Source organism: Aplysia californica, unplaced genomic scaffold, assembly GCF_000002075.1.
Source record: "Aplysia californica isolate F4 #8 unplaced genomic scaffold, AplCal3.0 scaffold00070, whole genome shotgun sequence".
Taxonomy (NCBI): Eukaryota; Metazoa; Mollusca; class Gastropoda; order Aplysiida; family Aplysiidae; genus Aplysia; species Aplysia californica.
This window is the reverse complement of record NW_004797340.1, coordinates 1,857,370-1,867,770: the sequence shown is the minus strand read 5'-3', so window position 1 is coordinate 1,867,770 and position 10,401 is coordinate 1,857,370. Positions and strand designations below refer to the sequence as shown.

The following is a 10,401-nucleotide window of genomic DNA, read 5'->3' as shown; positions in this document are numbered from 1 at the left end:
AGAGTGGAGAGACGGCTCCGATAAATTGAGCTCTTAAAAAGTAGATTTGAGTCAGGCTTGCCAAATCAGCGTCCGTGAATAACGTACAGTTCTTGGGTACTACAACTACTCACAAACGGGCGGACGGGTAACGCTTGTGAAGATTCGTTTGCTACTCGCTACTCATCGGACAGAGACAACATTTTTTGTTTTGTGTTTTTTTTGTTAGCAGGTTGTTCTTATTTGTTTGTGAGTGTGTTTATAATTTGGGTAATTGATGATTCATTTAATGAATGGTTCATTAGTTGATTTATTGATTGGATATCTGATGGACTGATTGGCTATAAATAAATAATCATTTCATTGGTTTTTTCCTTGACTGATTTAATTTCTTTTCCACCAGTTGATAAGATAAGGGATTATTTGATTGATTGAATGGTTCGTCCGTGGTGAAGGTTGATTAATGCATGAATTAATTAATTGCCGGATCGACTGAACGATTCTGTGATTGTTTAGATAACTGATGTTCGATTCCCCAGTGGGGAGGCATATAAATATGTATCTCGGTCTTTCTGCTGGGATGCTGCGTCCTTCTTGACGTGCAGACAGAGTGGAGTCACCTTCCCCGCACCTTTTCCAGTCTGGCCCCAATTTGGGGAGCGGCAGGGAAGGGACCTGAAGCGACAGAATGGATTCGCCCTCCTCTCCTCATCCTTTTTTTTTTTTTGCTCAGTGAAGCTGATGTTGCTGCAGTTGTTAAAACGACGATGCCAAATTTCACATTGATATTGGGTTCATAGAATTAATTAACTCTGAGAAACATTCACTTTTTGAAAATATCCTGTAGTGGATAATGTTTTTAGAAATGATAATTTTTAAAAATCTTATATGAAAATGAAAGCTGTTGCATTCCGGCTTCTCCTTGATAAGATTGGACCTTGCGTAAAACAAAAACAACAAATTTTCTAAAATGATGCCAGACAACACTCAACAATACCACTTTGTACACATTGCGAGCGAGGCGATTGAAAGCGAATTAAGTTTAAGGGCAGACCTTAGTTGACGATCCCTCACTTTGTTTGCAGTACCGGTATTGGGGAGAGAAGCAAAAGGGACGAAAGGCGAACCCACCGTAGCAGGTGCAACACATTTGTTGTAGATTAAAAACAACATTCGCCCCCAAAAAGGGGAGGTGAGGTGGATACCCCCCAAAAAGGAGGGTAAAGCGAATCCACTGTGTTTGCACGTATGGATTTGGCGCCCCGTTCAACTCTATTAAGTTATTTAAGAAGCGGGACCTCCGAATTTAAAGCCCATCTCCAATAGGACCGAGCCAGATGGGTTAAAAGCCTTGAAAACAAAATGACCGGGGTTCAAGAATGCCCAGTCTGGGATTCGAACTAGGGCCATTTGCTCAGTAGTCCAGCATGATGCCAACTGAGCTAAAGGACTGCCCGCTGTGTGTGTGGCCAAATTCATGAGACTGAGCTCGAGGCAAAGCTCGGGGTCAGAAAATGTAAGCGCCACCGAAAAAAAATGTCCATCGGGTCCGGCCAGGGTAGTGGGGAGTGATGACTGAAAGACAACTTTTGTTTTGCTTAAAATGCGTATTTAATTTCAGATTGGTTATCAGCGTCAAATTTACCGTAGAGTTCAGACTAGAATTCCATGCCAGATTTAAAAGTCAAATTCAAATGGTATACGGTTTGGTTTAACGCCCCTATCAACACAATATGTTGTTTAAGAGGCGGGAGCGCCGAGTTTAACGTTCATCTCCGAAAGGGTCGAGTCACTTTGAAAATTCTTGTAAAATGCCTTTTCCTAGGACCCAATGTCGGACCGAGATGAGGCTCGAACCCCCAAACCTGCATGCCAGTTTTATTTTTGAAAATTCTGTTCAAAGTAAGACACAGGTGGCGTCGCTACCTTAGTGGTTAGGCTACCAGGCACGTTATCGTGAGATTGCGGATTCGGGTGTTCGAGCCTCAGCTCGGTCCGACGACGTGTCCTTGGGAGAGACACTTTACACGAATTTCCCACTTGGCTCGGTCCTTTCGGAGATGGACGTTAAACTCAGGAGGTTCCGCCTCTTAAATAACAGTGTTTTGATAGTGGCGTTAGACGTATACCATTTCACCATCTTCAAAGAAAAACAAGACTGTCCTAGTATCTTAGTATCTATCTACAAGATAGGACAGTACTGGCAGACACTAGACGCATCACTCTACATGTAGCTAGTTGTGAAAGTCCCTAACTTGGATCAAAAGTTTCATTCCTCCAGGGACTGTTCTAGGGCAGTGCGGTGTGGATATCACTACACGAAAGTTCAATGTTTGAGTGAAGGGCCAGGTATTTGTCTCGACTTTCCAGATAATTATTTCCTATCGGTGAAGGAGCACAGTAGCTTCGTCTTCAATGGCCTATATTCTATCAAGTCATGAGTTAGTTTTAAAAAAACTAAAACAATATTATAGTCCAGACAATACCAAAAGGACAACTTGTCGACCTCATTACACAGAAACTAATTTTATCGAATTGTCCTGAGTTTTTGCATGTGCCTCTGAACGCCAAAAAAAAAACCCCCTTTAAAATCTCGATTTTCGTGCATATGCGACAAATATAAAGAGGCGTTTTCTATATAAGCATTAGTATTTAATTACAGTCGATGCAGGAATTTTTTTTTATCAGACCAAGAACGGTAGTTCAGTTGTTGTTGTTGGGGTTTTTTTTTTTTGGGGGGGGGGGGGGGGGGGGTTTGTTTAAAAAAAAATCTGTTTTCGTTTTCTTTTTTTTTCTTTATTAAATGCATGCGCCGCAAAACTGAGTTGTTTTCTGTCCAGTGGTTAGTGGGTAGCAGTGGGTTTATTTTGATAGACTCTTTGTGACATACAATGAGTAAAATTTCTTTTATATCTTCCGTCATTGTGATCGCAAGCGTTTCATTTTGCTGTCACTTTTTCATTATTGACCATGGTTAGATTACTTAATTTACAACCCCCCCCCCCCCCAAAAAAAAAAAAAACGTTGCCTGAAAACTACTGAACAATTTCTCCAAAGAAGCTGATCGAGGCCGTCTCTTTTATTCTATGACAAATCCCGAAAAAAATGACAGTTTATGTACGTGTGTGTGTGTGTGGGGGGGGGGGGGGGGGGGGGGCCCCTTTAAACCCGGGGGGGGGGGGGGGGGGGGTCCAGGGACAAGCCATTAGCGCTTCAAATACAGCACTCTGTTGACCCCCGTTTTTGGGTTTGACCAAACTGTATCCCCCCCCCCATACCCTCGCCCTCTCCCCCCTCCCCATACCCTCGCCCTCTCCCCCCTCCCCATACCCTCGCCCTCTCCCCCCTCCCCCTGAACTTTCTGTCTTAGCCCATACAACGACACCGTGTATAGTTACCTTTTTATCAATGTGCTGTATTATAAAAAGTGTGCGGTGTTGAGTTTAATTAGCAATTAATTACTAATGATTATATAGACAGCGCCTCTTTATTTTTGTCGCACATGCACGAAAATCGAGATGCTTTAGGTCTTTTAGAATTCAGAGGCGCATGCAAAAAATCAGAGAGATTCGCCACTTGATTTTGTGAAATGAGGTCGACAAGTTGTCCATTTGGTGTTGTCCGGACTATAGTTGGGGTTTTTTAAAATGACAATTCATTTCTTAAATCTCTGCTGGTTTATTCATTGCTGGATACGGGGTAATACTAATAACAGAAGTAACAACGGACTACAACAAAAAAACAAAAACAATCCGGAACTTTTTGGACAACGTGGGGATGTACGCAGGAGGATTCAAAATTGAAGCATTTTGATTGTCAAATACATCTTATATCAAGACAATTTTTTGTACAAGTACAATACATTTGACGAGTACAGAGAGATTCAAATGGGAAAATATAACAAAAACACATTGGAAAACCTGTAGCCCTAATAAGTTCAGAAGTCCGGATTTCCGGATAAATCCGGAAAATTGGATAAGCCAGAAAAACCGGATAAATACGGAAACGGGCACCTATGTTCAACGCCTGACACAAACAGGTTCTGCTACAACTGAAGTTGGCACAGTCAGACATACAGAAGACTAGCCCATGCCCTTCACTGTCACAGCCGCCTTCAGACCATTTCAGCCAGTGCGGTGAAGCGTGGGGGCAGCGATCACACCGAGAGTTTTTTTATTCGGGCTTTGAGACACGCGTTACAAACGCATCTATAGGAGCATTCGTGTTCACAGTCTGAACAGTCGCTGAAGCAGACGGGAACTTCTTTTCCTGGACAACGGGGATAAGGCCTGGGGTCTGTTAGCAGTTCAGCGAAAATATCAGGGGGCGCGGTGCCTTGTCGGGCTGAGCGATCCATGGAGATGGCGTCAGGTCCCAGGATATCGGGCATGTTACTGACCATTTCAGGCGGTCCAGGTGGACCTCGGTAGTTCATACAGGGTTCTTCGTGAGGCCCAAGAGGACCTCGGTAGTCCATGCTGATCCCTCCATGCGGCCCAAGAGGACCTCGGTAGTTCATACTGACTTCAGACGGTCCAGGTGGACCTCGGTAGTTCATACTGTGTTCTTCGGGCGCTCCATGTGGACCTTGGTAGTTCATACCGACCTCAGGCGGTCCAGGTGGACCTCGGTAGTTCATACCGACCTCAGGCGGTCCAGGTGGACCTCGGTAGTTCATACCGACCTCAGGCGGTCCAGGTGGACCTCGGTAGTTCATACCGACCTCAGGCGGTCCAGGTGGACCTCGGTAGTTCATACCGACCTCAGGCGGTCCAGGTGGACCTCGGTAGTTCATACCGACCTCAGGCGGTCCAGGTGGACCTCGGTAGTTCACACTGGGCTCTTCGTGAGGCCAAAGTGGACCTTGATAGTCCATGCTGATCCCTCCATGCGGCCCAAGAGGACCTCGGTAGTTCATACTGACTTCAGACGGTCCAGGTGGACCTCGGTAGTTCATCCTGTGTTCTTCGGGCGCTCCATGTGGACCTTGGTAGTTCATACCGACCTCAGGCGGTCCAGGTGGACCTCGGTAGTTCATACCGACCTCAGGCGGTCCAGGTGGACCTCGGTAGTTCATACCGACCTCAGGCGGTCCAGGTGGACCTCGGTAGTTCATACCGACCTCAGGCGGTCCAGGTGGACCTCGGTAGTTCATACCGACCTCAGGCGGTCCAGGTGGACCTCGGTAGTTCATACCGACCTCAGGCGGTCCAGGTGGACCTCGGTAGTTCATATCGACTTCGGGCGGCCCAGGTGAACCTCGGTAGTTCAAACTGGGTTCTTCAAGAGGCCTACGTGGATCTTGATAGTCCATGTTGACCACTCCAGGTGGTCCTCGGTAGTTCATACTGGGTTCTTCGGGCGTTCCAGATGGACCTCGATAGTTCAAACTGAGCATTCCAGGCGGTCCAAGTGGATCTCGGTAGTTCATTATACTGACTTCAGACAGTCCAAGTGGACCTCGGTAGTTCAGACTGACCACTCCAGGCGGTCCAGGTGGACCTCGGTAGTTCATACTGGGTTCTTCGTGAGGCCTAAGTGGACCTTGATAGTCTATGCTGACCACTCCATGCGGCCCAAGTGGACCTCGGTAGTTCATACTGACTTCAGGCGGTCCAGGTGGACCTCGGTAGTTCATTTTGGACGGTCCAGACGGCTCAAGCAAGCGGATCTCCGTAGTTCAAAACTGACCTCTCGAGGCGGTCCAGGCTGATTTGGAATAGAACCGGCGCTTGCAGGAAGTTGCTGGGCAGCAGACAGGAAGTGTACAGATGAGTCACAGTCACTATGGACACAAGAAGAAACATCAAAGTCGACATGCCTGAAATGTCTGAGGAAGTAAATTTATTTTAAAATTATATTGGATGTTTTTTTAAAGAGGGAATCAAAATGAATGAGGGTCTCTGTATCAAAATTGTATTCGGATAAGAAATAGTTCCAAGAGATAAATTCCATTTCTTAAGTAGCTGCCGTTTACGCCCATCGAGTCGATGATCGACACAGTTTAGACCATTTAGAAAACGGGCTTCGGCCCTGCTTGTCAAGGCCAACCCGGGCTAAGAAGAATACAACATCCTAGCAAAAAGGACCGTGATATTAGATTTTTTAAAATTTCCACTCGACAATCGAACGCGGGTCTTCAGTGGGCAACGGCGAAGCGCCTAACAGCTACACCACAGACACCGGTAGGACCAATTATCCTCATCTGGTGCCTTGCCGACTGGCGTGGGCGATCATGGACCTCCACTTCACTCTGTCTTGCGTTCCACCAATGGTGTCTGTTGTTCAGGACCAATTATGCCAACAATTAAATGATATATTGTTTAGAGAGCATAGACTGCGACCCGAATTCGATAGAAATTTTGCCATCCTGAATTCAAACATTCACCACTCCCAGCATGATACAAGTATATTGTAACTTCGCAACCAGTACACTCTAATGCCTCTCCAGGAACAGTGCCGTAGACTTGAAAGGGTTCCTTTTCCTTCAATAAATCAATAATCAATTAAGTTGTCACCTACGTAACAACATTTACAGAGAAAAGCCCCTGTCTAGTTTTTGTATGTGAGAAGAATATGTGCGGGTCTGGCATCTGTATGCCTGGATACCTAGAGGTGTCATCTCAGACTCAGAGGTTGACGTGTAATGACCCGGGCTCCACCTTTCACGGTCGCGAGCTGCCGTTGCATATTCTGCCAGATCCAGGCCAGTCCATGTTCTTATTTTGTCTATCCATGTTATTCTTTGCCTTCCTCTGGCTCTCCTGTCCCACATCTTTCCTTCAAGCACCTTGGTCTCGTTAGGTTTTAAATGGCCGTAGTATTGTATTTTTCTACATTTTATTATTTTCAGCAGGGCTTGTCTTGAGTGTAGAATCTGACACACCTCTTTGTCTTTTTTGTTTTCCAACTTATTCTGGCCATTCTACGGTAGCACATCTCCAACGCATCTGTATATTATTTAACATTTAATAATGGGGTTTGGTTGCTTCTGAGCAAATGATGCGTCGATAGAGCGTCTCTGTTTTTGTTTTGTTTTTGGGTTCTTTGTTTTGTTTTGTTTGTTTCGCTGGGTTTGTTTGTTTGTTTGTTTGTTTTGTTTTGTTGTTTTTGGTGTGGGGGGGGGGGGTCGGCACGCTGAAAGCTGGGGGGGGGGGGGGGGTCTTTTATTTTTCGGGTTGAGAAAAACACGATATACCGGGTCCGCTAAATGTGAACCACGACATAGGGCCTACGACATGGCGAGGGAATACTACTGTAATCCAAGATCAAAATCAAAGAATCACAAAGTTACTAGTTACTAGTGTATTGGCGTCGCTGCTTCCCTCTACGGAAGTTGTAAATGACGGAGCAATTACAAAGCTAACTCTTTCTGTAAAGACACTATAATGTTACAAGTTTTAACAAGTAGTTACAATACTCACCACACGCAGAGAAAGGGCAGGCACTGTGAAAAATAAGAGCCCAATGTGCACGCTTCTGGGATGGTCGAAATACAAGTAGAAATAAACGACAATATTTTGGGAGTTGTACTTTTATACCCTTCTGCCCGTATACGATACCACTGAGTGATAGACGATAAGAGGTAAAACGATACCACTCATTTTTTACTCACCTGTCCATTTACGATACCTCTGATAGGATCTCTTTTTGGTAAGTGTTTTACGGCGCTCGCAACTGCATAAGGTCATATGAGCGCGCGGACACACCTAACATTTTCAGTTGGTAGGAAATTTTGAATTTTGCCCGGGTTGCGGCCGAAGCCTAGATCTACTCATATCGATTTTGGACCACCAACTTGCACACGGGACCTCCGAGATTTTTCGCCCTTGTCCAAGAAGGCAAGGTGCAGATCTTCCTGCCAGAAGATCAGGGGTGTGGCTGAAGACGGCAGTAAGTAGGGGCCAAGGAGAAGCAGTAGAAAGCCTGTAGAAAGAGCCAGGAGCGCAGAGGCGGGGGCGAAGGAGGAGAACGGGTGGGGGCAGAAAGTGGAGACGAAAGCAGACGACAGCATATTGAGAGAGAGCAGGAAAGGAAGTGAGAGGAGAAAATTTTAGAGAAAAAAGACAGAGAGACGATACCACTCCATATGTGATTTAAGCCCACCTACCCGTTTACGATACCTCTGATTGATCGCTGGTAAACAGTGAGACGATACCATCCCTTTTTAGACCCACCTGCTTGTAATCGTTGCCTCGGAGGGCTCGGTGATGAGTGGTCAGAAAAAAATGACATAGCGTGCATTAATCCTGTCGCGATTACTTGCGTACTTAATCATAATAATGATTGCCTTTATATAGCACATATCCACGTTATACAGCATGCTCTGTGGCCTTAACAACTATTGTTACTACCCCAGAAGACCCCAGAATACAACTCAGAAACATTCTCAGCTTCCCGGGAAGCATACAGTGCAAGCATATTAACTCTTGTTGGACCGTGCCATTTCCCCATACCTTGTTCGTTTTCGTCTGTCAGTAGTTACAACAAGATTTAAAACAAATTGCTCTGTCTAATCGTTTCAGGTTTTTTCAAGAGAGTCAAAAAGTTGGTAGGTTTTTGGCGAGTGTTTTACTGCGCTCGCAACTGCATGTCAGAGCCTCTAAACGTCGGTGACCAACGGAATCTCTTAACAGAATTACACTTTAATTTTTTTTCTTAATAACATATTTTCATCAACACTATACGTCTGTGAAACACGGTCCAAAAAGTCGGGTGAGTACTTTTCAAGACTCATGTGAAGACGTCTAGATGGTCGGGGGGGGGGGGGGGGCGGAGGAGTCTACATGCATGCCTCTACACAAAAATGTGAGGAGAGGGCAGGGTGGTGTCGCTGTCTCAAAAATACTTTGTTGGGGGTTGTTGTTTTTTTTGGCTAGGTTACCGTAAATCATCTATTGTAAGAATAGTATTGATCCGGTGAATGCACCTGAAAGGGTCATGTTCTATATAGAGCCGAAATAAAGAATATTTTTTTATTACTGCATCCAGATGTTTGGAAAAAAAAACAACCTTTGCTTGGTAGCTGGCCTGCAGAAATGCTGTGCCAAATTTGAGCGCACTGGTGTATTTTAAAAAATCTTTTCTTTTCTTTTTTTTGCGCGGACAGATGAAAGTGAACCAGCTAGTTGTGTAAAGGTTTCGATATTTCTATAGCTTGTTTGACACCTTTTGTAAAGTGGGCAACTTTATTTAGGAGGTGGAACTTCTAAGGTAACGTTCGCCTCCGACTCGACAGACTTTTCTGGGTGGGACTCTCTCACCAAAGTTCAAGGTTGCGAGTTTGGGAATTTGAACCATCATTGCTTGCACCACAATCCAGTATAATAGTTAATAGTGAATTTCAAAAAAAATTTAACTTTGCACTTTCTCTTGTTTACTCTCACTCAGACTGACCTAAGTAAAATCAGTTACAGTATTAAGGTCATCACTGATACAGTTAAGGTCATAAGAGGACGACTTTTTACTCTCATTGACACAATTGGGACCATTTATAAGGAGTACTTTCAACCCTTATTGGGGGGCTGTCGTGGCCTATAGAGGTTAAGGTGTTCACCTCTCATCAGTAGGTTCGAATCTGGATGCGAGGGAAATTTTTCTTCTTTAAATTGTCTCCTTTCACCTCCTTTCCTGTTCTCTAGCAATGGTCTGCCGTCCCGTGTACAAGTTGCGCACGTTAAAAATCCCTTGGAGGTATAAAATCGATAAGAGTAGGCTTCGGCCGCCACCCGGGCAAAATTCAAAATTCCCTACCAACTGAAAATGTTTTATGTGTCCCTCGCGCTCATATGACCTTATGCAGTTTCGAGCGCCGTAAAACACTTACAAAAAAAAAGACTGTTTACGAGGTGTACTTATATACCCTAAATGACACAATTTAAATAATTAATGAGTGGTATTTACTTATCCGGCTTGAAATGGTTAACTTTGGCTGAGTGAGATGCACTAGTAAGTCTTAGCTGAACAGAATGAACGAGAGACTCAAATAAAGAGACTTCCCCAAGAGCAAATGGAAATCACGCCATTTACATGCTGAACCACGACAGCATTTGCTCCGAAACCCTTTGATGAACCAGAGAGTTTACAGTAATACTATTAACCCTCTCTGGATGATCTTTGAAAGGCCCAGTCAATGTTTGTAGGAATATGAATTAAAAGTCTGTGTAGATCTATTGAATTTGAATAACAACTGGTAGTACTGGTAGTAGTGGTAGTTGTTCATGAGCATTTAAGTTTAAGCTTTTAATGCTCAGCTGCATGAACAATTGCGCAAGTGTTTGTTAAGAAAGATTGAAATTATCTGGAGGCAACTCGGTGTCAAAAACACAGTGCAAGTGGTTGCTGTCAAAAGTGTTATATGGCAAAGAGGCGAAGATAAAAAACCCCAACATTTCCTCCAGTCTGATGAGGAGTGCAACCCCC

General features: G+C 44.6%; 1 protein-coding gene across 1 annotated transcript in view; it reads right to left on the bottom strand.

Moving 5' to 3' along the window:
• Window positions 1-4,135: 4,135 nt before the first annotated feature.
• Window positions 4,136-10,401, bottom strand: part of LOC101852834 (collagen alpha-1(XVIII) chain) — an 8,666-nt gene continuing 2,400 nt past the window's right edge. The window contains exon 2 of the mRNA XM_035968619.1: window positions 4,136-5,764. Coding sequence (XP_035824512.1) covers window positions 4,136-5,617 — 1,482 coding nt within the window. The 5' untranslated portion in view covers window positions 5,618-5,764. The remainder of the gene's footprint in view (window positions 5,765-10,401) is intronic.